Source organism: Carcharhinus amblyrhynchos, chromosome 5 (assembly GCF_965287045.1).
Source record: "Carcharhinus amblyrhynchos chromosome 5, sCarAmb.v2.hapA, whole genome shotgun sequence".
NCBI lineage: Eukaryota > Metazoa > Chordata > Chondrichthyes > Carcharhiniformes > Carcharhinidae > Carcharhinus > Carcharhinus amblyrhynchos.
Genome location: NC_137328.1, coordinates 22,972,103 through 22,999,686, shown reverse-complemented (window position 1 = coordinate 22,999,686; position 27,584 = coordinate 22,972,103). Strand labels below are relative to the sequence as shown.

General features: G+C 44.1%; 1 protein-coding gene across 1 annotated transcript in view; it reads right to left on the bottom strand.

The window, feature by feature from the left end:
• Positions 1-20,200, bottom strand: part of LOC145342920 (SH2 domain-containing adapter protein F-like) — a 102,245-nt gene extending 82,045 nt beyond the window's left edge. The window contains exon 1 of the mRNA XM_080188539.1: positions 19,489-20,200. Within this exon, the coding sequence (XP_080044665.1) occupies positions 19,489-20,004 (516 nt within the window). The 5' untranslated portion in view covers positions 20,005-20,200. The remainder of the gene's footprint in view (positions 1-19,488) is intronic.
• Between the last annotated feature and the right edge of the window lie 7,384 nt (positions 20,201-27,584).

Below are 27,584 nucleotides of genomic sequence, written 5' to 3'. Positions count from 1 at the left end.
AGATCATAACTAACAAACTTTTTTTGAGGAGAAAACCAACATGTTGTTTAAGGTGAACTTATCAATGACATTTATATGGACTTTGCACAGAGACATTCAATAAAGGTTCCATACAACAGCCTACTAGGAACAATGAAAGTGCATGCAACCAGAGCTAGCCTCTGACATGGATCACAAATTGGTAGAGGTCAGCAACAAACAGTAGGGATAATTGGCATGTAATCCAATTTACAAGATGTAACCAACCAATTTCAAAGCCTGGCCAATAATTATTCCTTAATTTCAAGCACTTCAACATAAGCTAATAGTCTCTCAATTGCCTTCTGGATATTGATATAAATAATATCCATATATCTGCCTTCATCCATCTTGATTCTCACAAATGGGTTGTAGTTGAATTTGAGAATGTTTTAAAATTTAAACATTTTTAAAAACTGATAAGGGTTTGATTTTTTTTAATCATAGAATCAGTGACATGGTGGCACAGTGGTTAGCACTGCTGCCACACAGAGCCAGGGACCTGGGTTCGATTCCCAGCTTGGGTCACTGTCTGTGTGGAGTGAAGTCTGCACGTTCTCCCAGTATCTGTGTGGGTTTCTTCCAGGTGCTCTGGCTTCATCCCATGGTCCGAAAGACATGCTGGTTAGATACATTGGCTGTGCTAAAATTCTCTGTGTACCTGACCAGGCGCAGGAGTGTGACGACTAAATAGAACTCTAAACTAGAATCCCTACAGTGCAGGAGGAGGCCACGTGGCCCATCGAGATCACACCGACTCTCTGACAGAACATCTTACCGAGGTCCGCCCCCCTGCCCTGTCCCCACCGTAGCTAATCTATCTAACCTTTACCTTTGGTGTCCCAAGATGTATTTTTGCATGGCCAATCCACCCAATGTGCACATCTTTGGATTGTGGGAGGAAACCCACACAGACACAGGGAGAATGAATGTGTGGAGTTTACACAGTCAGCCAAAGCTAGAATCAGGTTTCTGGTGCTACGAGGCAGCAGTGCTAACCGCTCTGCCACTGTGCTGCCCATTACTTGCTGCATTTTCTGGCTGTTTTCTCGTAATTAAAAAGACAAAAACCAAAGTCAAGATTTGTCTGTCACCAGTACAATTTGCTAAGTGCTTAAATATTTACTGCCAAAAATGTGAAGTTTTGAGGTTTATATTTACAAAAGCAAGAACAAAATGTTTTCATATTCTAACATATGCTCTCATAATCCAGCACACATTCAGCATCAACGTGCCCAATGCAATCAATATATACAATTATTGTTCTGTGTTTACACATTGCACTCACTGCAAAGGAGGGACTTCACACCTCTTCCATGCCACATCTTCACGAAGTAGCTCAGCATGCAGAATATGGATAAAAATTGTAACTGGTTCAAAATCTACACTGTGCCATATTAACTCACGGGAGAGGGAAATTCCCATTTGTTATACTGGAACTGTTATTTACATCAGCAATTAAAAAAAAATCATGAAATGCTAGGTGTATTAGTGTGGTAAAGAGGCGATAATTAAAAACAAGTCTCTAATCAGCAACCTCGAACCACAGAATCTTCTAGCACAGCAGGTCATTCAGTCCATGTTGCCAGCACCAAGTTATATATATTTATCTTGGAGTATTGCTACAAAAGGGCAGATTTGTGCCAAAGCACTCATCAGCACAGGAATATCAAATTGTAATGGGAACAACAATTTATTGTAAAAGAACAACAAACTTGTCAAATCAAGCAACACTCTTCTTATGCAGTATAAGAGCCATAGGGTGCACAGTGGCAGTAGGGTTAGCACTGCTGTCTCACAGTGCCTGGAACCCAGGTTCAATTCTAGCCTTGGGTAACTGTCTGTTTGCACATCCTTCTCATGTCTGCATGGGTTTCCTCCAGGTATTCCAGTTTCCTCCTACACTTCATGCAGATTAGTTCGATTGGCCATGCAAAATTGTTTTAGTGTCAGGGGGACTTGCAAGGCAAATACATGGAGTTATGGATATAGGGCCTGGGTGGGATTGTTGTCAGTGTAGACTTGATGGGCCAAACATCCTCCTCCTGATAAATAGTTTATTTTATAATTTGGTATTCTTGTGAATTATCCAAGTGAGTGCAAGACAAGATGACTTTTTTCAGCAATAGTCAAGTTTTAAAGTACCAAACAGCTTTATATATTTATCTCGTCAAAATATCATACCAGAGGATGAATGGTAATCGCTTATGTGAAGATTTTAAGGTCATAGCTGTGTAAGGCTGGCATAGTAACATTCAGTAAAGTTCCATTATTAAGCCCCAATGCAGTTCATGACAGCACAGCTGCAAAGCACACTAGATGTATACACAAATAGGGCAATATCCTACAAAGAACAAGCTGATTTTTTTTCCCCCTCTCAATAAAATGCTGCGAATTAAAAAAATTCTCAGGATGTCTCATTCGCTTGTACACAAGGTGGGACTGTGAAAAGAGGAGGCAGAGGAACAAGTATGCACACACCTATGAAAATAATAGGTGTGTACGTCACTTATACAGTAGCTACGTACATTGTGGAGAGCAACTTTCCAAAGATTAATTCACAGCAGGAAATTGACATCTGACAATACTATTTAGGTCAAAAGTCAAATCTGAAACATAACTGCAAAAATGTTGCCCACGAGACAGAGATTTGCAAGCTGCTTTGGAAATCAAAATATTTTGACAGAAACAGAGTGCTATCAAACTAATTATTTATAGTTCCAGCTGATTTTTGATAACTGCTACCAGTCCAACTGAAATCAAGTAAAGCAAAAAGTGGTATCTGAACAGTTAGCAACATTTCAAAGCTGAAGAGTCATAAAGCCATGAGTTTTAAACATGGATTACTGGCAAGTTCACTGAAACCTCACGAAGGGCAAATTATCAGGTGTGATAACAATGTGCTTTGATATATTTTATGTTCAAGGGGAATATTTAAAAGTTCAACTTTTTTCCCCCCAATTAAGTAGTTGGTATGAATGGAAGGAGTACAGCTTAGATGCTGGGAGAGTAGGACAACTACTTACTTTGCCGTGTTGTGTTTTCTTAGGAGAGAACTAATGGGTTTTTGTCTATAGATGAAGATTTCCCTGGGATTTTTGATTAGGTTGATTGACAAGATCATATGATAATGTGGTTAATGGGATGAGCTAAGTTAGTCGCAGAGATAAAACAACTTTCAGTTCTTGCTAAGGTTTGTTTAAAGACAGAGGTTTGCAAGCTGCTCTGAAAATCAAAACCTCTCTGAAAGCTTTGAGACTTGTGCACTCCTCATCTTAAAGCATGATGCGAGAAAAGCCAACTTTATACCGACGCAAGAACTGTGGAGGAAGCATGATTACAGCTTAACGAGTAAGCCTGCTGAGCAATCTCAGAAAACGCTGGAAAATCTCAGGTCAGACAGCATCTGTGGAGAGAAAGTGTAGACAATGTTGCGAGCCCAGATGACCCTTCATCAGAGCTCTGTACCAGCATCAGCTACGTAAGGCAACGTTTCATCAGAGATGTGAGTGGAACTTGCAGAAAGAACCATCATGCAAGATGGATCCTGAGCCAGGAGTCAGGAAAGAGCCTGATCAGCTCCACCTCATCTGGTAGTATCTTCCAATCCAAGTTAGCAAATCTTATTCTAATCTGTTATTTATAAATGAGTATTTATTAATGGACCTGTAAGCATGTGATTATCTATATTTCCAGTGAGACTCTGACCATCAACCTTCTGGCATTCCTGGTGGGCCCGATTGTAAGTGATCCCTTGTAGTCAATGGACTCGAACTATCGGAATTGCAAATAGTTGGGAAAGTTAACGGAGCTACTTGTAGAACCTTGGGACTCTGGGAGTGCCTAAATTAGGGATCTATGATCCTGTGTGGGAACCCTTGAGAAGGCAGAAAGGGAAATGAGGATTGGGAGAAGGTGCTCCAAAAGTACCCAAATCGAAAATGGCCCAAATACGTTGATTACGCTGAAAGAGAACGAGTCCAGGATGACTGTTGAGCAATAAGGTTACAGCTATTGCTTCCTGAAATTGAGTTGCAAAGAGATAGATATTAAGCAGAACTAGTGTGATATTAGAAGGAAGATGAACAATTGAGTGATAAGTTTAATGCTGAGCAGCTTGCTAATCAACTCCACGTTACTCATCTGGGATAGTGTCACACATTGCTGGATAAGTCATACGTGGAGAAGGAACGAGATGAAAATTAAATCAGTAAAGTTGAAGATGAGGTAAAACAGTTACGGCAAACATGTAGTGACTTGAGGAGTACTGTGAGAGTTTTATATTGGAATTGGGTAGAGCAGAGACATAAAGCTGCACATCATACTAAGTGTATGCAGAAAATAGAGAAGTTAAAACAGCAGCTGTCTGTTCAGAGGTATGTCATTTGCTTTTACAGAGACAGAGTTAGGGAATGAGGGAGTGGACATAGACCCAAACAAGCTGCCGTACACACGGATGCACATTTGTTTCCACTCCCATCAGGGTGGCATGATCGTAATTCTGGCACTGGTGCCAACAGCAATACCTATTCATTCTTTCACCACCACAAAGGTAGACACCAATACTGCTGCAGGAGCAATTGGAGGGAAAGTGCAACATACTACATCTTTTCCCACACAATTACCATCAAAAATAGCCAAATCTTAGAACCATAAAAAAATTACAGCTCAGAAACAGGCCTGTTGGCCCTTCTTGTCTGTGCCGAACCATTTTTTGTCAGTCCCACTGACCTGCACTTGGACTATATCCCTCCGCAGCTCTCTCATCCATGAGCCCGCCCAAGTTTTTCTTAAATGTTAAAAGTGACCCCGCATTTACCACTTTATCCGACAGCTTATTTCACACTCCCACCACTTTCTGCGTGAAGCCCCCCCCCCAAAATATTCCCTTTAAACTTTTCTCCTTTCACCCTTAACCCATGTCCTCCGGTTTTTTTTCCTCCTCTAGCCTCACTGGAAAAAGCCTGCTTGCATTCACTCTATCTATACCCATCAAAATCTTGTACACCTCTATCAAATCTCCCCTCATTCTTCTACGCTTCAGGGAATAAAGTCCTAACCTATTCAATCTCTCTCTGTAACTCAGCTTCTCAAGTCCCGGCAACATCCTTGGGAACCTTCTCTGCACTCTTTCAACTTTATTTACATCCTTCCTGTAACTAGGTGACCAAAACTGTACACAATACTCTAAATTCAATCTCACCAATGCTTTATACAATCTTACCATAACACTCAAACTTTCATACTCAATACTCCGATTTATAAAGGCCAATGTACCAAAAGCACTCTTTACGACCCTATCCACCTGTGACGCCACTTTTAGGAAATTCTGTACCTGTACTTCCTTTTAACCTGGGGATAATCCAATGCATATTTTAGGTAATACTGACCAGATCAGAGAGCTGAAGGGCTAGGTGTAGAGAGACAGAGGAAAAAGAACGTGCAAACTGGAATTCAGGGAGAATCAAGAAATGTTTTATAAAAACATTAAAGAGAAGAGGTTAACCAGGGAAAGAGCAGGACCCATCAGATTTCAAGGGGGCAGTGTGTGTGAAGCCACAGGATATTGAAAGAATGTTAAATGACTCCACAGGCCAGTCAGTATAACATCATTCAAAAAACATTAGAGTCCATTATTAAAAGATCTAATAGCAGAGCATTTAGAAATACATAAAATAATCAAGCAGAATCAGCATGGCTTCATGAAAGGGAAATCATGTCTGACAAATTTGTTAGAATTCAATGGGATGGTAACGATCAGGAACCAGGAGATGCAATATACTTGGATTTTCAAAAAGCATTTGATGAAGTACTGCACAAAAGGCTATTTAACATGTTACTAGCATGGATGGAGGATTGACTGACTGACAGAAGACAGTGTGTTAGGATAACAATACCATAGAAGAGGAATTCCTAGAATGCATACAGAATTGGTTTCTGGACCAATACATGGAAAAACTAATCAGAGAATAGGCCATCCTAGATTGGCTATTGTGCAATGCCCAAATGTATGAGGATGAGCGACGATAATGAGTGGAGAGGGATGTAGTTGATACTGAAAATAGGGCCCCGAATCTTAAAGGAAATGACAGTGGTATGAGGTTCAAGTTGCTTGTGACGCATTGGGAAACATTACTTAAAGGGATGATGGTGGATAGGCAATGGCAAACGTTCAAAAGTGCATGGGTGAACTGCAACAATTGTTCACTCCTTATATAACGCAAAAATAACCTGGGAAAGGTGGCCAAACCATGGCATACAAGGAAAATTAAAGACAAATTAGATCCATTCAAATTGGCCAAAAAAAGACTGAGGATTGGGCACAGTTTAGAAATCTGCAAAGAATGACAAATGGATAAGAATAAAATGGTGTTGAGCAAATTGATGGGATTGAAAGCCAATAAATCCCCAGGACCTAATAATCTCAGGCCAGAGTACTTAAGGAAGTGACCCTAGGTGGTCATTTTACAAGATTCAATAAACTTCTGTAACCACTTCCTACAAATTGGAGATTAGTTAGTGTAACCCCACCATTTAAAAAGGGAGGTAGTGAGGAAAATGCTAGAGTCCCTTATAAAACAATTAATGACAGAGCACTTGGAAAACAGTAGCAGAAGCAGAAAGGGACATTACGGATTTACCAAAAAAAAGAGGGAAACCATGCTTAACAAATCTACTGGAATTGAGGATGTAACTAATAGACTTAATGAAGGGGAGCCAGTGGACATGGATAATTTGGACTTTCAGAAGGCTTTCGACAAAATCCCACATAAGAGATTAGCTTTAAAATTAAAAGCACATAATATTGGTGGTAGTGTATAACTGATTGGCAGACAAGAAACAAAGTAGAGATAAAAGGTATTTTTCCAAATGGCAGGCAGTGACTAGTGGGGTAACGCAGAGATCAGTGCTGGGATCCTAGCAATGCATAATTTATATTAATGATTTCGATGAATTAAATGGAATATCTCCAAATTTGCAGATGACACAAAACTAGGTGGAGGGTGAGCTGTGAGGAGGATGCAGAAATCCTTCAGTGTGATTTGAACAAGCTGACTGAGCAAATGCATGGCAGATGCAGTACAACATGGAAAAATGTGATGTTATCCATTTTGGTAGCAAAAACAGGAAGGCAAATTATCTGAATGGCTATAGATTGAGAAAGAGGAATGCACAACAAGATCTGGGTGTCTTCTTAGACCAGTCGCTGAAGTAATCATGCTTAATCTCATCTTTACATTGATAAAACCTACTACTGAAATCCATAAAAGTCTCAGTAATCAGCAGATTTTTTAATGCTGACATTGCTTTATTTTATAGAGATTAATTGAAATATTATTTCATTATCTGAACACCTTAAGAATTTAATTTAAAATATTAATTGTTTAGTGTTGTTAACCCAATTAATTAAAAAATTTTATTGACACTTAACAGGAGAAAAGTTAAATGCATACTTTTCTCAACCTCCGTGGTTTGCTTAATAGGTCAATAAACTAATGTTTCATAGAATCATAGAAACCTTACAGTGTAGAAGGAGGCCATTCAGTCCGTGTCTGCACCAACAACAATTCCACCCAGGCCCCATCCCCGTCACCCACAGATTTACCCCGCTAATCCCTCTAACTTACAATTCCAGGACACTAAGGGGCAATTTAGCATGGTCAATCAACCTAACCTGCGCATCCTTAGAGTGTGGGAGGAAACGGGAGCAAGCCCATGCAGACACGGGGACAATGTGCAAAATCCACACAGTGACACAGGCCAAGAATTGAACCCAGGTCCCTGGAGCTGAGAGGTTGTATTACTAACCACTGTATCATCACATCGATCACATCAAGACAGTCTATATGGTACCACATCAGTACGGCTTAAAACAGGTTGAATGATCTTGAGCTAAAGAAATCTGATTACAGCTCCTCTGTAAAGTGAGGACAAACTAATTTGCTTTTCTATGGCCCACCATATGTTATTTTAAATTTGCTGTCAGCAATGCATTTGACTTATAGGCTTGAAGTCATCAGTGAAGTTTAGAACAAACTCATCATTTTTGCTTTGAGAAATAATCAGGAATGCTACAATCCTTTCACATTCAATCATGGACCACCTACTTCATATTCTAATTAGTAATTGTCTCCCCCCACAATATATTGTGATATTGTCCACAGCTTTCATATGATATATGCAGAATTTTGTTAAAATCCATTCACAATGAGATACCAAAGATGAATAATTTAAAAGTTCTTCAGAACAGATGACTTTTCTTTGCAGTGGTTCATAATAAAAGATGATGCAGTCATATTGTTTGCTGGGGCAGATGAGAAGGAGCAGAGAGCCAGATAAGAAATTATCTGTTAAAAACCTGTTTAAATAAGTTTAAAGCACTTTGTAGTAAGAACTTACCTTGTAGAACTGTTTAAATCATTTAAAAGCATTTTTGCGGGCTTTTTGTATTTACCGCTTTAAGAATTCTGAGGGAGTGGTTAGAAGGGAGTTGTGGGCCAGCAGGCTTTACATCAGCGCCAGGTATAGACAGCGGGCAGCGTCGGAGCGGACAGCGGAGTGAGCTACTAGGGCTTAAGATCAAAAGGGCTGGGGAGAAAAAGGGCCAGGTAAGTTCGTGTGGAAATTTTCAATACTACTGCAGTGAATAATGGAGGGGCATGTGATGTGTTGTTTCTGTATGATGTGGGAACTGGTGGACCCCAGGGTCCTTCCCAGTGACCATGTCTGCAGTAAGTGCAGGTTGCTGGAGGATCTCCAGCTCAAGGTAGATGAGCTGGCCTCTGAGCTACAGACACTGAGGCTCATCAGGGGGAGAGAGGGTGCCATTGTCAATGGGGTGCAAGTGACATCCATCCCCCCTGGACTGGCTAACTCTAAGGGTCAGCAACAAGAGGGGGCTGCTGAGAGGAGGAAGGGGGGTGGGGAGAGGAGGAAGGGGGGTGGGGAGCAGAGGCCTCAGCCTCTCAACCTGCATAACAGGTTTGAGGTTCTTGCTTTCAGTCTGGACGAGAACGAGGGAGGTGAGGCTGGTGAGCAAACTGCACACGGTACAGTGATGCAGCAGGGCGTAGGCATAGAGAAGGTGAAAAGGAACGTAGTAGTAATTGGGGATAGTGGGGTGAAGGGTATTGACACTGTCCTTTGTCACAATGACAAAGTGCACAGAAGGGTGTGCTGTCTGCCTGGTGCTCGGGTCCGGGATGTCGCATCTGGGCTGCAGAGGAACCTGGAGTGGGAGGGTGAGAATCCCGTCATTGTGGTACATGTGGGTGCCAACGACATAGGCAAAATGCGAACTGAGGATCTGGGGAGGGAGTATGAAAAGCTGGGAATGGAATTAAAAAGCAGAACCGACAAGGTGGTTATCTCTGGGCTACTGCCTGAACCGAGTGCAGACGGGCGTAGGGTTGATAGGATTAAGGAAGTGAATGGGTGGCTCAGGGAGTGGTGTGGGAGGAATGGGTTTGCATTTATGAGGCATTGGCATCAGTATTGGGGTAGGTGGGACCTGTTCAGGCGGGATGGGGTTGGTCTGAACCGGGCTGGGACCAGAGTCCTGGCGAATTGTGTAAAGAGGACTGTAGACAGGGCTGTAAACTAATTTGGTTGGGGGGGGCGCGCTGGTGGTGGTGGTGGGTGCAAGGGTAGGTGACATTACGGGGTCTAGAGTTAAGGAGAGGGTACAGGTAAGGGTAGAGGCTGAGGATGTCCCAATAATAAAGGGAGTAGGGGGCTTAAGTATGGTTGGTGGTGTTCCGGCAAATAGGGTCCAGGTGAAGGCTGGGATGAAGGCACTTTATCTGAATGCATGAAGCATTCGGAATAAAGTGGATGAGCTGGTGGCACAGATCAGCACAAATGGATATGATCTGGTGGCCATTACAGAGACGTGGCTGCAAGGTGACAGGGACTGGGAGCTGAATGTCCAGGGGTATCAAGTGTTTAGGAAGGATAGGCGGGAGGAAAAAGTGGGGGGGGCGTAGCTCTGCTGATTAAGGATAGCATCAGGGTGGTAGCAAGGGATGATATAGGAACCAAAGAACAGAACGTGGAATCGTTGTGGGTAGAGATTAGGAACAGCAAAGGGAGGAAGACGCTGGTGGGTGTCGTCTATAGGCCCCCGAATAATGATCTGGAGGTGGGGCGGGCTGTTAACGCGCAAATAAGTGCGGCGTGCAGGAATGGGATGGCCGTAGTTATGGGGGATTTCAATCTGCATATTGATTGGTCGACCCATGTTGGGCGCGGTGGACTCGAGGAGGAGTTCTTGGAATGCTGCCGGGATAGTTTCCTTGAACAGTGTGTGTTGGAGCCGACGAGGGAGCGAGCTATCTTGGATCTGGTGTTATGTGATGAGGCGGGTAGAATTAGGGACCTTGCAGTGAAGGATCCTCTTGGGGAGAGTGATCATTGTATAGTGGAGTTTCTGGTGCAGATGGAGGAGGAGAAAGTGGGTTCCCGGACACGCGTCCTTTGTTTGAAGAGGGGAGTACGGTAGGATGAGAGAAGAATTGGCGAATGTGGACTGGGGGAGCGCGTTGGAAGGTAGGTCTGCTGAGGAGCAGTGGAGGATCTTTAACGAGATCTTTCTTGATGCTCAGCAGAAATTTATTCCGATGGTCAAAAAGGACCGTAGGAGGAGAGGTAATAAGTCGTGGATAACAAAGGAGGTGAAGGAAAGTGTTAAATTAAAAGTGGAGGCGTTTAGAGTAGCTAAGAGTAGTGGGCGAGAAGAGGATTGGGAGAGGTTTAAATGTCAACAAAGATTGACAAAGAAGTTGATAAAGAAGGGTAGGAGAAACTATGAAGCTGGGCTAGCGCTTAATATAAAAAAGGATAGCAAGAGTTTTTATAAACATATAAAAAGGAAGAGGCTGGCTCGGGTGAACGTTGAACCCTTAGAGGATGAGAAGGGGGACTTAGCGGTAGGGGATGGGGATGTGGCTGAGGTCTTGAATAACTTTTTTGTTTCTGTCTTCATGGAGGAGGACGTGAATAATTTGCCGTGTGTTAGCGATGGAAAGGTGGTAGGACTGGAGGGTCTCAATGACATTACTGTTACTAGAGAGGTGGTGCTCGACAGACTGGAGGGACTGATTGTGGACAAGTCCCCAGGACCGGATGGAATGCATCCAAGGGTTCTGAAAGAAATGGCGGAGGTGATAGTGGATGCCTTGGTGGTTATTTTCCAGACGTCGCTGGATTCCGGGGAAGTGCCGGAAGATTGGAAAATGGCTAATGTTACGCCGTTGTTTAAGAAGGGTGCCAGGCAAAAGGCGGGGAATTATAGGCTGGTTAGTTTAACGTCTGTGGTAGGTAAAATGTTAGAATCCGTCATCAAGGAGGAAATAGCGAGGCATCTTGAGAGGAATTGCTTGATAGAGCAGACGCAGCACAGTTTCGTTAAAGGGAAGTCGTGTCTGACAAATTTACTGGAGTTCTATGAGGATGTGTCTAGGGCGGTGGATAGAGGAGAGCCGGTGGATGTGGTCTTTCTTGATTTTCAGAAGGCATTTGACAAGGTACCTCACAAGAGGTTATTGCAGAAGGTCAGGGGACATGGAGTTGGGGGTAGGGTGTTAGCGTGGATAGAGGATTGGTTGTCAAATAGGAGGCAGAGAGTGGGGGTCAATGGGTGCTATTCGGATTGGCGGTTGGTGACTAGTGGAGTGCCCCAGGGGTCGGTGCTGGGGCCTCAGCTATTTACCATTTATATAGATGATCTGGAGGAGGGAACTGAGTGTATGGTGTCGAAATTTGCTGATGACACCAAGATTGGTGGAACGGCAAATTGTGCGGAGGGTGTGGAGAGTCTACAGAAGGATCTAGATAGGCTGGGCGAATAGGCCAGGAACTGGCAAATGGAATTTAATGTTGTCAAGTGCGAGGTGGTCCACTTTGGTAGGAATAATGGTAGGAAGGATTATTACTTACGTGGCGAAAAACTGCAGCAGGCGACGGTGCAGAGGGACCTTGGGGTCCTTGTGCACGAGTCGAAAAAACCCAGCTTGCAGGTGCAGCAGGTGGTCAGGAAGGCGAATGGGATGCTGGCCTTCATAGCGAGGGGGATTGAATATAAAAGTAGGGAGGTCTTGCTGCGGCTGTATAGGGCATTGGTGAGGCCGCAGCTGGAGTACCGTGTGCAGTTTTGGGCACCGTACTTACGCAAGGATATTTTGGCCTTGGAGGGAGTGCAGAGGAGGTTTACTAGGCTGATGCCGGAGTTGAGCTATGAGGAGAGGCTGAATAAACTAGGCTTGTACTCGTTAGAGTTTAGAAGAATGAGGGGAGATCTCATTGAGACGTATAAGGTGATGAATGGGATGGATAGGATAGAGGTGGAGAGACCCTTCCCACTCAGAATGGACAGTAGGACTAGGAGGCACAGCCTCAAGATAAAGGGGGGTGCGGTTTAGAACGGAGTTGAGGAAGAATTTTTTCACTCAAAGGGTGGTGAATCTCTGGAATTCTCTGCCCGTTGAAGTGGTGGAGGCTACCTCGCTAAATATTTTTAAGAAGTGGGTTGATGGGTTTTTGATAAGAGAGAGGATTAAGGGTTATGGGGAGAGGGCGGGAATGTGGAACTGAGCCACGACAGATCAGCCATGATCTTATTGAATGGCGGGGCAGGCTCAAAGGGCTAGATGGCCCACTCCTCCTCCTATTTCTTATGTTCTTATTAAGTCAAGCTGCAACACATCTTGCACGCTTAACACAGAAAAATTGATTGCTAATCGTAGTTGTAGCTGACAAATATGCAAAGTATTCATTCAAAATAGCACATCACAAAGCCTAATTTCGCCAGCATAGCATAGCAAAAGGCTGCTTGCCCCAAATGGTCTTAGCCAGCAAATATGTTTCACACAAGCTACCTATTTAACTATCGGTATTTTTCTTTATTCCTATCTCCATTGTGCACTTCCACTTCCCCTTGAATGCATTTATGCTATTCACCTTAACTATTCCTTATTCCAAGTTTTACATTCTTATCGTTCTTTGCACAAAGAGGTTTCTCCTGAATTATCTATTGAATATCACTGTTAATTACATATTCTGACCTCTGGTGTTTTTTTTTCCCGATGTTAGAGATGCCGCCGTTGGCCTGGTGTGTCTTTATATACCTTTCTCTGATCAGAACCTTCCACACACTTGATGAGGGAACACCGTTTCTGAAAGCTTGTGGGGTTACTAACAAATAAACTGGTTGGACTTAAACCTGGTGTTGTCAGATTTCTTACTTTGTTTTTCCCCCACAAGAGATACATCTTCTCTATGTTGATCGTATCAAACCCCTGCACACTTTTAAAGACTGTTCAGCCTTTCCTGTATAGTCAGACTTCTCTGTAGCATTAGCAATCATTACAGATATTGTTAAAATATAAGCAAGGTCTTTACATAAGAACATAAGAAATAGGAGCAGGAGTAGGCCATCTAGCCCTTCGAGCCTGCCCCACCATTCAATAAGATCATGGCTGATCTGTCGCTGCTTAGTTCCACTTTTCCGCCCTCTCCCCATAACCCTTAATCCCCTTTGCTTTTTTTTGCTTTTATCTTTGCTTTTTTTTTTATCTTTGCTGATAAGATTTCACAGCTTAGATTCTCAGAACATCTTCCCAGCTATTCAAAAACAGAAAATGCTCGAAAATCTCAGCAGGTCTGACAGCATCTGTGGACAGAGGACAGAGCTAACGTTTCAAGACTGGATGGCTCTTTGTCAGAGCAGATTATTCAATACTTAAACTTTATATACAGCACACTTATAACCAATTTACTGGACACATGCAAAATGTTCTGTAAAAATAAAATTGCCTTGGATTTTCCAAAACTGCTTTACATCTAATTATTTTCTAAGTCTTACCACAACATAACTACCAATTTGCACGTAGCAAACTTACGACATCAACAAGTAAAAACTTGCCTTGAAAGGGATTTGGGATTCTTTTCAAATCAAACAGAAAATCGTTTTATGACCATATGCTAAAATGTGATCCTACAATGTGTGCTCATTTGGAAGTCAAAAAATAAGTCTGACATGAACATCTTTTTGAATGTAAAACTAAAGGACGTGCATGAAACAAATTTGAACAGATTGATTGTAGCAGGGCAGCTTATCTTTAAGCTAAGCCATCCCCAATTTGTTCTGAAAGTGACAACATCCCATCTGGATGAACGAGAGGAAACTAAAAGGGCTATGTCCTTAACCAGTGATTTGAGGATTTGTATTGTGACAGTTATAGTGACATTTAATGTCAAACCAGGTACAGAAAGGATAAGGGGGACAGAAAAGTTTGAGTGCGAGCTTAAGAGACAAATGAACAGTGAGAAAATAAAATTTACAAATTAAACACTTCCCAAAATAATTCACTACAAATTACTCTAATATTATTTTAAAAAGTCATTGACATTAGCCCATTACTGTGATCAAATTCTGGCTGAGTTATTTTGAGGAAGGACAGGCATACATCTGCTGAATACTTAATAAACTACGCTCAATTTTAAACCACCTTGTCCAATCAGAGGAGTGTTTTGACTGGTGTGTTAATCTAAGGCCAAGTCAACAAGCCTCAAGACCTTAAGATAATGTCAAAGTCAAAAGCCATTTGACAGTCACACAACAAGTGTGTGGAAAAATGATAGTTCATGGATTAAAAAGAACAGTAGCAAAGCGGATACAAAATTGGCTGAGTGGAATGGTCAACTGATATTTTTGGGCTTGAGGAAGACTTGTATTGGAGTTCCCAGGGGTCAGTATTGGGTCCTTTGCTTTTCCTGACACACATTAATGATTTCGAACTTGGTGTGCAGGGGACATTTTCCAGTTTGTGGATGACACAAAATTTGGAAATATTGTCAACTGTGAGAAAACAAGAAATAGAAGCAGGAGCAGGCCACCAGGGCCTTCAAGCCTGCCCTACCATACAATACTATCATGGCTGATCTATGCTAGCCTCAACTCATATTTTGTGCAATTTCCCCACAGTCCTCTATTCCTCGGTGGCAGCAAGTTCAACTGAGGCACTCAAGTGGGAATTAAATAATTATTTGAATAGAAACAACGTATGAGGGTATGGAGAAAAGGCAAGAAAATGGCACTAAGTCATAGTACTCATTTGGAGAGCTGGTACAGACTCGATGGGCTGAATTGACTCCTTCTGCATCACACCAATTCTGATTTATCAGCTTGATGCTAAGTTAGCTTGGATGAGAATATAAGGGACATGGTTAGTAAGTCTGCAGATGACACCAAGATTGGTGGCACAGTGGACAGTGAAGAAAGTTACATCCAATTGCAATGGGATCTTGATCAATTGGGCCAGTGGGCTGACAAATGGCAGATCGAGTTTAATTTAGACAAATGCGAGGTGATGCATTTTGGTAGATTGAACCAGGGCAGAACTTACTCAGTTAATGGTAGGGCATTGGGAGGAGTTACAGAACAAAGAGATCTAGGGGTACACGTTCATAGGTCCTTGAAAGTGGAGTCACAGGTGGGCAGAGTGGTGAAGGCGGCATTTGGCATGCTTGGTTTCATCGGTCAGAACATCGAATACAGGAGTTGGGACGTCTTGAAGTTGTACAGAACATTGGTAAGGCCACACTTGGAATACTGTGTGCAAATCTGGTCACCCTATTACAGAAAGGATATCATTAACCTAGAAGAAGTGCAGAAAAACTTTACTAGAATGCTATCTGGACTGATGGATTGAGTTATAAGGAGAGATTGAATACATTGGGCCTTTTTCTCTCTAAAGTGTAGGAGGCTGAGGGGTGATCTTTATAGGAGGTCTATAAAATAATGAGGGGCATAGACAAGGTAGATAGTCAATATCTTTTCCCAAAGGTAGGGGAGTCTAAAACCAAAGGGCATTAGTTTATGGTGAGAGGGGAGAGATACAAAAAAAGTGTCCAGTGGGGCAATTTTTTCACACAGACTGGTGACTGCCTGGAACAAGCTGCCAGAAATTGTAGTGGAGGCAGGTACAATTCTATTTTTTAACAAGCATTTAGATAGTTACATGGGTACAATGGGTATAGATGGATATTGCCCACATTTGGCCCATTGGGATTAATTCAGGGGTTTTAAAAAAAGGCAGCATAGACAAGTTGGCCGAAGGGCCTGTTTCTATGCTGTAAACCTCTGACTCTAGCTGAAACTCCCATTACAAACAAACTTACTTTAATAAATGGAAGTCATTGGTGTGACTTGATTTAAGATGGGCAGGTTGCCTACCTGGACTGCACTAACTGGGACACTGTGAGCCAACAGGAGCATAGTCAGCATGGTTTTGTGGCGGGTAGGTCGTGCCTTACTAACCTTACTGAGTTTTTTGAGAAAGTGACCAAAGAGGTGGATGGGGGTAAGGCAGTGGACGTGGTCTATATGGATTTTAGTAAGGCGTTTGATAAGGTTCACCATGGTAGGCTTCTGCACAAAATGCAGATGTATGGGATTGGGGGTGATCTAGGGAACTGGATTAGGAATTGGCTAGCGGATAGGAGACAGAGGGTAGTGGTTGACGGTAAATATTCATCATGGAGTTCGGTTACAAGTGGTGTGCCTCAGGGATCTGTGTTGGGGCCACTGCTGTTTGTGATTTTTATTAATGATCTGGATGAGGGTATAGTTGGGTGGATCAGTAAATTTGCTGATGACACCAAAGTCGGAGGTGTGGTAGATTGTGAGGAAGGGTGTCATAGTTTGCAGGAAGACTTAGACAGGTTGCAGAGCTGGGCCGAGAGGTGGCGGATGGAGTTTAATGCAGAGAAATGTGAGGTAATTCACTTTGGTAGGAATAACAGATGTGTTGAGTATAGGGCTAACGGGAAGACTTTGAATAGTGTGGAGGAGCAGAGGGATCTAGGTGTATGTGTACATAGATCCCTGAAAGTTGGGAATCAAGTAGATAAGGTTGTTAAGAAGGCATACAGTGTCTTGGCGTTTATTGGTAGGGGGATTGAATTTAGGAGTCGCAGCGTTATGTTGCAACTGTACACAACTCTGGTGCGGCCGCACTTGGAGTATTGTGTGCAGTTCTGGTCCCCACATTACAGGAAGGATGTGGAGGCTTTGGAGAGGGTGCAGAGGAGGTTTACCAGGATGTTGCCTGGTATGGAGGGGAGATCCTATGAGGAGAGGCTGAGGGATTTGGGGTTGTTTTCGCTGGAAAGAAGGCGGCTAAGAGGGGATCTTATTGAAACATATAAGATGATTAGAGGTTTAGATAGGGTGGATAGTGATAGCCTTTTTCCTCTGATGGAAAAATCTAGCACGAGGGGGCATGGCTTTAAACTAAGGGGGGGTAGTTATAGGACAGATGTCAGGGGTAGGTTCTTTACCCAGAGGGTGGTGAGGGATTGGAATGCCCTGCCTGTTGCAGTTGTAAATGCGCCTAGTTTGGGGGCGTTTAAGAGGTCTGTGGATAGGTTTATGGATGAAAAGGGATTGGTTTAGGTTAGTGGGTCATTGTTGTTGTTTTTTTTTTAACTGGTCGGCGCAACATCGTGGGCCGAAGGGCCTGTTCTGCGCTGTAATGTTCTATGTTCTATAAGTGCTTCCGCCAGATCCTGCAACAAGTATTCAAGCTTCCCTCCACTTGCCACTCCCTCTATACAATAGAATTAATGCCAAAGCCCTTACCCAGTGCTAAAATTCTGCTAATAACCACTCCTTTGGGACCCCAGAATCCTAAGATTATGGAATCAATTTTCAACTCCTGCCAAATGGCAGTCCCAGTGGTCTTGGGTGGGACACAGCATTGGAACATTTAAGTATGGCCCAGTGCTGATCCTGAGCTCGCTGTGGGGGGTTTGCCTCTGGCATCTGTCGATTCCAAAATATTCCCCAGTTAAAATAAGGGTTGTGGTGTGAATATCAGAACGATCATTCTCTAACTTCACAATTACCAGGAACTTTATTACCCATCTTAATCTGATGACACAAGTTGAAACTGGTGGATCAAATGCTTGTTTTATTCTTTCACAGGATGTAGGAATCATTAGCATTTTTATTGCCCATCCCTAATTGTCCTTGAGAAGACGATGGTAAGCTGCCTTCTTGGACTACTGCAGTCCAAAATTATAGAGAAGCACTGCTAGCCCACAGGGACACCACCATTTAACAGAAGGACCAATGTGCACCTTTAAATAAAATGTTTCAAGAAACAAAGTTCTCTGAATTACTGGCACCCTTGATGTTTTGCTTTGCCACCAAATAAAGCTGCCTTTTCTGGGTAAAATGTTATGGCATAGTTCACTAATGGGCGACATGGTGGTTAGCACGGCTGCATCACAGCGCCAGAGACCCGGGTTCGATTGCTGGCTTGGGTCCCTGTGTGGGGTCTGCACATTCTCCGTATCTGCATGGATTTTCTCTGGGTGCTCTGGTTTCCTCCCACAGTCCGAAAGATGTGTTGGTTAGATGCATTGGCCTATGTTCTCCTTTAGTGTACCTGAATAGGTGCTGGAGTGTGGCGACTAGGGGATTTTCACAGTAACTTCACTGCAGCGTTAATGTAAACCTACTTGCGACACTAATATCTAGAAAAATGAAATTAGGAAAAAAAAACAGAATAATTTTCCTCCTACACTGCATGGTTAACAAAACCTTAACGTTCACAAGAGCAACACGTTACTTATTTCCATCGCCTTGTCACACTGAACCTCCGGTTAATGTTCACTGTTGTACTGACCCAGCCTTCCTTTGCTTCCACCCCCGCCCCCCGACCAATAGAGCCTTGAGTTTCGGTCCTGGATTCAAACAGTCTGCCAACAATCCACTCCACGTTGTTTGCTCCCCACTGATCAGCAGCCTCAGAACTTGCAGACTGTCAAGTGATTTTGGCCTCTGAAGTACTTTGGGAAACGTTGCAAGTTGTCGATGTCATTCATTGAAACCAAACGTGCAGCAGGATCACTGCTACATCAGGAGGCTCCAAACACACATCGTCCCGAGTTTGTCCAAAAGCTTTCAAAATCAGAAGGAACTAATGCATTCCTGCGGCGACAAATCTACGCCTCTCTCTCTCTCTCACCAGGCGTTCAGCATCTCGAAAACTACAACTCCTTTTAGAGCTTGAGTTGCTAATTCAGGACCTCAGTAATTAAATGACCGCAGGAGGCTCCTTACTTTTTCCTTTCACTCGCAGCACTTACGTAAATCACTGAGTAATGTCAGCGACACATGGCAACATGGGGGGGGGGGGCACAAAGGTCGCTCACACCTGCCAAATAAAATAACACTTTAAAAAAGATGTGATTCATCGTTTCTGAAAAAGGACTTACAGGAAGTCACACCGCTTCGCCAGGTCAAAGTCGCGCTAAATGGAAGTCAGGGCTGTGGATGCATTTCCTAATTCAGAACTTGGCACTGGATTTGGGAGGAGGGGGGGGAACGATTTTAAAAACTCTTCAGTTTTCAAAGAAGCCCCCCCCCCCCACCCCCCCACTGCGAAATATCCACTCACTCACCTCGCTCTTCACGCTGTCCGATTTGTGCAGTTTCTTGGAGTTGGTGCCGGGGCTCCAGGTGATTTTGCTGTCCCCTGCAGGGGTGGTGTCGATCTTGATGAGCCGATGTTTCGGAGAGGGGTACTTGGCACGGGGAGTGGAGTCCGGCCTCCTCTCGCTCTGGCTGCGGGACAGGAACGGGTTGAGGTTGAGGTTGGGGTTGGGGTTGGGGTTGGGGTGGGGGGCCAGCCGCTTCTCGGCGCCTTTGCCGTCCTCGGGCTGCTCCTGACACATGTGCCGGAGCCGGCGGAGGCTGGAGCCCGGCCCGCCGCCGCCGCCACCGCTGCTGCTGCTGCTGTAAGGGTCCTCAAAGTCCCTCTCCTTCTGCAGCCGGTAAGCTCTCATCAGATCGCTCTCCTGACAGGCCGGCTCGCCGCTCTGCTTCTTCCTGCCGTAGTCCGGTCGGGGCGGCTGCGGGGGATTTTTGCTCTTGTGGTGGCTCCCAAAACTGAAGTACTCCCTCAGCCACTTCGCCATCTTCGCTCCCTTCTTGGAGAGGGAGTCCCTGGCTGCTTTTGTCTCCCGGTGCTGTAAGTACAGCCCTGGCAGCTGCTGTCCTGCCAGCCTGTCCCCGGGCCTTTCACTTACTCACTCATTCCCAACTTTGCCTCTTGCACCTCCTCACTGGGACTGATCCTCACGCGCGCCCTCCATCGGCTCGCTCTCCCCACACACACACTCACACACACACCTGTCCGCCTCTCGCTGCCCAGGTGTTCACCTCTCTCCCCTCATTTCCTGCCTTCGCTCAACCAGCACCGCAAGCTCGCCTCTTCAGGTAAAGGGGCGGGAATCTCATACTGGCTGCCAAGGGCGTTGGGACCTGAAAGAGGCCAACATCTGTGAACCTAATAAAGAGACCAAGGGCTCCGGGGAAAGGCAATTTTTAACCTACTTCACCAATTCAGGTAACTCAGCACAGAGCCCAGTAATGCAAATTGCTGCTTAGATAAATGCAAAAGTTAGGCAAACCACCGTGGATGCTGGAATCTGAAACACAAACAGAAAATGCTGGAAAACCTCAGTATGTTTGACATCTGTGTGGAGAGAATGGAGCCAATGGAGGCCACTCTCCGAAAAAAAATTTGAGTGTCGCATTCATGTAAAAACTGGAATAATATGAATCTCTCACACACTATGCACTAAAGCGGGCACTAGCGTAAATCACTCCAAAAATCAGTAGGCGAGGCTTATTCCCACTGGCGACCTCAGCAAAATAGCACTGATCGGGCCACTGCACATGCACCAGTCTGTGAGCACTGAGATCGGCACACGCACAGTAGCCACACACTGCTGGCCTCCCAATCGCTGGCCAGGTCGAATCATCCGGCCAGCCCTGTGACCCAAGGCCAAGATTTACATTGACCCTGATGCTACATTTAGGTATTTTAGAGCAAGACTAGACCCCTACTCCAAACCAGAAAAGGTGGAAATTGAACTGAGGTGTCTCAAGTTTAGATATCATAGTGTCCGTGGAACTTGTAGAATGGGCTGTGTCTGTAGGTCATGTTCTTAAGCGCAACAAATCAATTTGTCTTTGTGGGGACTATAAACTAACAATCAGCTGAGTCTGTAAACTCAGTGCATATCCCAGACCCTGAATCACAAATCTTTATGTTGAGCTAACAAGCAGCAAGACGTTCCCCAAGTTGGACATGAACTATGCCGATCTGCAGCTTAAATTGGATGAGTTCTCCTGAAAATATATGATGATCAATATGCAACAGAGACGCTATGAATATATTTGTTTGATCTTTTGAATCTCGTCAGAATTTTCCAAAGTTGTGGAGAACATCCTCCAAGGGCTATCCAAGGTAGCAGTATACTTGGATGATGTCTTGGTCACAGGGGCTTTAGATCAGGTACACCTGGCCAGTTTAAAAGAAGTCTTGCAGAGATTTTTTAAAGTAGGAATTCGTTTGAAGAGGAAAAAATGCATTTTCCAAGCGATTGAAGTAACCTATTTAGGCTACTGAGTAGATAACAAGGGGTTAGACCCAGTAGTGGATAAGGTAAAGGCCATCAAGGATGCACCAATCGCAAGAAATACCATGGAGTTGAAAACCTTCCAGGGGTTAATAAATTATAATGGAAAATTTGTCCCAAACTTAGCTTCTATGCTGGCCCTCTTGAAGGCCCTGGTATGAAAATACCAGAGATTGTCCAAGGAAATTCCGCAGGTAGAGGCTTTTTCTAAAGTTAAATGTTAGCTACTGTCATCTAACTTATTGGCCCATTTTGACCAGAACTTATGTTGACTTGTGATGCTTCCCCATATTGGGTCGGGGCAGTGCAGTAACATTGCTGGAAAGATGGGATAGAAAAGCCCGTTGCATATGTCTCAAAACCCTTTTGGATGCAGAGCAGACATATTCTCAGATTGAGAAAGAAGGGTTGGCAGTTGTATTTGGTGTGAAAAAATTCCATCAATGTGTTTATGATCGACATTTTTATAGTTACCAACTAAGTTAAACACTCATTGTGACTTTACAAAGAAGACAAGGCAATCCCATCACCTCCACTCCAATCCAGTGCTGGGCCTTCAAATATCTTCTAGAACACTGCCCTGGAACATAGATAGCCAATGTTAACAAACTGAATTGCCTCTCATTGTCTACAAGCCTGGCTCCTTTATCAGCATTGGAAAAGGTTGCGATGACTCTGAGTTTTTTGGAAACTTTGCCAGTAGCAGCAAAAAAACCAACTTAATCTAAAGTAAGGCACATGATCCTTCACGGTGGATTCCAAGGGCAACTTTCCGAGGAAATGAAACCCTACCTTAATAAGAAAGATGAATTTAGTATTGAGGGTGAGATCATTCTTTGAGGGTCCTAACTAATTGTTCAGTTCCCAGGACAGCATTCAATATTGACAGAACTACATAATGGCCACCTGGAAGGATCAAAAGTGAAAAAGCTGACTAAGAATTGCGTCTGGTGGTTCGTTTTTGATTCTGCCGTCACAGACTTGATGAATTGATATAATCTATGCCAGGAAAGTCTGCCTCCCTATACCCATGGGAGGGACCTGGCAGGCGATGGGTACATGTAATATGAACTTTGGGGCTCTTTATGAGTTCCATGTTTTTAATCATGGTTGATGCAAACTCCAAGTAGTTGGAAGTGTGCCTCATGAGCTCCACAATTGCTCAGGCTACTATTGAGAAATTATGACAAAGCTTCAGTCCACACAGAACACCGGAAGTCCTGGTTTCTGATAACAACGCAGTCTTCACTGCTGGTGATTTCCATAACTTCGTGCTGTCCAATGGAATCCAACATGTCTGAACTGCACCTTATGTTGCCCGGCGGAGCTGTTAATATGATGGTGGCTTTATACCAGATTAAGCCTGCTATTCCCAAACATGGCGGGAAGGATGGTGCCCCAACAAGAAAACCAAAAATTATGGTTCTGCAAGATCAGAAAGAACTTTCACAAGAGATGATCTGGTTCACGTAAGAGACTTTGGGGATGGTCCCAGTTGGGTCCCTGCATCATTATGGAGAAAATGAAATCTGTATCTTACAAGATCAAAGTCCAGGGTAAAACCTTACAGAAGCACTTGGACCATTTCAGAGCTAGGGAGTCTATACCCAAGCAGGCCTCACTACGAGCCAATAAGGTGACAGCTGACAGTGTCAGCCCTCTGTTTGAAGCTGACTGTGTTAGTCCCTCTGGATAGTGAAGATACGGACTTGGAGATGGTGGCTGATGAAGTAGGTCTCTGGGCTGAAACAAAACAGGAGGAAGAACCTGCGTTGCATGCTGTCTCTGGAAATGAATGTTCCCTGTTCGGTTCACACTGCCTGACCCATCCCACCTTCACACTGACTGCTAAGCAGGACTTTCTTGCAGTGGGGGTGCCAGGAGACACACTGACCTAAGGAGGGGAGGGACGTTATGATGGCCACGGGGGATCATCGTTAGATTTTCCCTGTGAGCTTCATTGGATATGAACTTCCTTACTGAGTGAGCAGAGGATTGCCCAATGAGAAGCAGTCGGTGGTGGGGGGGAACGGTTTAAATCTGCTGTTAATCCCAGACCTGTTTTGTTGGTCCCAAGGCTTAGACTGCCTAGCTGTGAGCCGCAGGCACAGCCCTTCTCTTTGACGCACAATAAAGGGTGTTCAGTGATGGGAAACTGGCGTTTGGCTCAATCGCTACAGTGTGCTCGTTGAAAGGAGTCATGCAGCGGAGGCAGCTGATTCTGTAGTCTTGATTTAGTAACAAAGACATTCATGAACTCTTCTCAGAGGTGAGAGCAGAGGTGACAAGGAAAAGGATTAAGAAGTTGGTTTGCAAAATATCATAAAAGCTCCAGAAATCAGTTTTAGCAAATGAGCAGGACTGAATACTGTTTCCAGTGGTCCACAGTCAGATCTGGTGGTTTTGACAAAGGGCCATCTGGACTCGAAACCTCAGCTCTTTTCTCTCCCTACAGATGCTTCAGACTTGCTGAGATTTTCCAGCGTTTTCTCTTTTGATTTCAGATTCCAACATCTGCAGTAATTTGCTTTTATTCAGATCTGGTGGTGGATGGCTAAAGTAGTTGTCCACTGGAATAACTCCTTTGAGGCCAGTGTCCCTTCACCAAATTTAGATTTATTTACATAGTAAACAAACCTCAGCCAGGTACTTGGCTGAGTACCTGGAACTGAGTACAAATGATGTGGAAATGCTGGCATTGATCTGGGGTAAACACAATAAGAAGTCTCACAACACGAGGTTAAAGTCCAACAGGTTTATTTGGTAGCACATGCCACTAGCTTTTGGAGCGCTGCCCCTTCATCAGGCGAGTGGGAATTCTGTTCACAAACAGGGCATATAAAGATACAAACTCAATTTACAAAATAATGATTGGAATGCCGAGTTGCAAGTGTGTGTACCGTGTACCTGGTGGATGGTGTTCTCACGAGATGATGGCATCCGTGTCGATGATCAGGCACATAGATCCACCTCCCAAGGATACACAAGGCAAACACAACCGGCCATCTCATCGTATCGGGCAATGGGACCCTGTTCTCTTCTTGTTGGGGAACACTTCAGCAGTCACGGGCATTCGGCTTCTGATCTTTGGCTAAGCGTTCTCTAAGGCAGCTTTCATGACACACGACAATGCAGAGTTGCTGAGCAGAGGCTGATAGCCAAGTTCCGCATACATGAGGACGGCCTCAATCGGGGTCTTGGGTTCATGTCACACTATCTGTAACCCCCATGCCTTGCTTGGGCTTGCAAAATCTCACTAACTATCCTGTCTGGAGACAATACACATCTCTTTAACCTGTGCTTAATCCTCTCTCCACTCACATTGTTTATATTTTTAAGACTTGATTACCTGTAAAGACTCGCATTCCAAGCATTATTGTGTAAATTGAGTTTGTGTCTTTATATGCCCTGTTTGTGAACAGAACTCCTACTCACCTGATGAAGGAGCAGCGCTTCGAAAGCTAGTGGCTTGTGCCACCAAATAAACGTGGTGGACTTTAACCTGCTGTTGTGAAACTTCGTACTGAGTATAAATCCAGAGTGTCAGTAACTCTGACACTCCACATTAAAATGTGGAGATGCCAGCATTGAACTGGGGTAAACACAGTAAGAAGTCTCACAACACCAGGTTAAATCTAGCAGGTTTATTTGATAGTAAATTCCACAAGCATTTGAAATGCTGTTCCGTCGTCAGGTGAGTGGAGAGTTCTGTTTTTCTGAGTCAGTTTTTCCTGACATTCTCAGATACTTTCGACCAGTTTATTTACTCAAAAGTTTTACCCCAGTGCCCTTATTTGGAAGATGGACAAAGGACAAACACAAGCAAAGGTTCAATAAGTTTATTAATAATCATACTAATAACCCTTAAATTACCCACATAAAACAAGAGGATATCCCAGATTCAAGTATACTACCCGCAAAGATGATTTGGTTAAAATGCAGGTCCAATTCTCTGAGTCCCTCTGGTCCATCGATGGCAGCTTCTTCCTTCATTCCTTCCTTCTCTGGTCAGTCTTTTAGATGGTCAAGATCACCTCACTCATCAAGTCTTTCCTGCTGATGTGATTTGAGAAACTCCTCTGGCTTCCAACCAATGAGGTCTCAGGAGGGGGTCTCAATACCCAGTGGGTTTCTTGATGTCTGCCTGACAGGACAACAGGGTCCACCCCCAGGTGTCCACTTCCATGCTGTTACTTACATGTAATCTGTTGCCAGCTAAGGTAACTGCAGGAACTCTGGGTGACAGAAAGTCTGGCCTGATCTGGGCTTCTAACGGTAGGCTGGTGCATTTCAATGGGGTGCAATAATCTCCTGCTGTGTCGCAATAGAGTGCAATGATCCTTGATAGGCGATTGATGGGCAGACCTAGACATGTTCCTTTGTCTTTGTATATGTGACTTTTGTCAAGTCTGGCCTGCCCGAGATTTGACTGTGTTTGATTTTACTATGCCCAATTTTTAAATTTAGGATATCTTATCTAATCAACCTTAAAACTAGGCCCTGATTATGTTACCACACTGGGCATTGTATGTTTGGGAGCGGCCTAAGAATTTAAGGCTCTCAAATGGTCCAGGTGTTTTCTCAGTATGGCATTCTCTACATGGACTTTATATGAAACTGGCCCTGTCCTTGAACCAACAGTGCCTTATAACCATTCCCATGATTGTTTAATAATTTAACACCCGCCTTTACGGCTGGTGTTGTTGTAGATTCGACACTAGCTTTCTTGACATCTTTCCATCCTCCCCGACTCATGGCTGGAGTTGTTGTAGATTCAACACTAGCTTTCTTGACGCATTTCCATCCCCCCCGACTCATGGCTGGTGTTGTTGTAGATTCGACACTAGCTTTCTTGACGTCTTTCCGTCCTCCCCGACTCATGGCTGGTGTTGTTGTAGATTCGACACTAGCTTTCTTGACGTCTTTCCATCCTCCCCAAAGGTTTGGGAAGATCAAGCTTCACCTGGTGTGGAGTCGTTTGCCCATGAACAACTTGGCAAGCACTATTCCAGTAGTTGCATGGGAGGTTGTTCTGTAACTGAACAATAATCTGGAAAGTTTGTTGTCCAAAAGAGGCTACAGACTGTTTCTTTAAGGTTGCCTACAAGGTCTGGACCACGCTTTCTGGAAGCCTGTTAGACAATGGATGATATGCTGCCATCCTAATGTGATCCGAATTCCACTCGACTGCACAAAATAGGTGAATTCCTGGCTGGCAAACGATGGTACATTATTGGAAACCTGCACTTCCGGGATCCTGTGCGCTGCTAAGGAGGTGAGAAGTTTCTCTACCGCCGTTCTTGTATTTGACAAGTGCACCCTATCCATCTATTTGGAGTGGACATCCAAATTTATGAAAAACATCGAGCCCATGAACAGAACAGCATAATCGACATGTAGTTGAGTACAAGGCCTACCCGGAAATTCCCAAGGGTGTAAAGGAGATGATGGTGGTGATTTATGCCCTTCTTGGTCTTGCTGACACTGACCCACAAGTGATGCTGTGTCTGTATCCATGCCTGCCAGACATAGCTCCTTGCAAGCATCTTTGTTTTGGTCACTCCATGGCACTGGTGAAGTTCAGCCAGGATGGGACAGTGGCTCTGCTTAGGATGAGAACTCTTGATCCCCATAAGAGTATGCTATCTTCTATGGTCAGCTGCTCTCTCTGACTCCAATTTGAGTGGAATTTGGGCTGTAACGGCCTTTTGGTTTCCCCTGTCAGCACTGTCTTAATTTAGTGAGTTGAATATTATTTGCTGCCACTAGTAGAGTCTCCAAAAAATTAATTGTCATTAATTCCAGTCTCTTCCATTGAGGGTACCACCAGTGGGGTGTCTGCCAACAGTAGCTGACTCAAGGCATCTGTGTTAATGACTCAGGCTCCTGGACAATGTTCCAATTGGTAATTGCAGGCAGTCAGTCATAAAGCCTCTCTGGATTCGGGCTGATGGTATGGGTGGCTCCACCTTGTCCTCTCTTAGCAATCCCAGCAGTGGATTGTGGTCTTTGATCATTGAATCTACAATACAGAGGAGGCCATTTGACCCATCAAGCCTGCACCGACAACA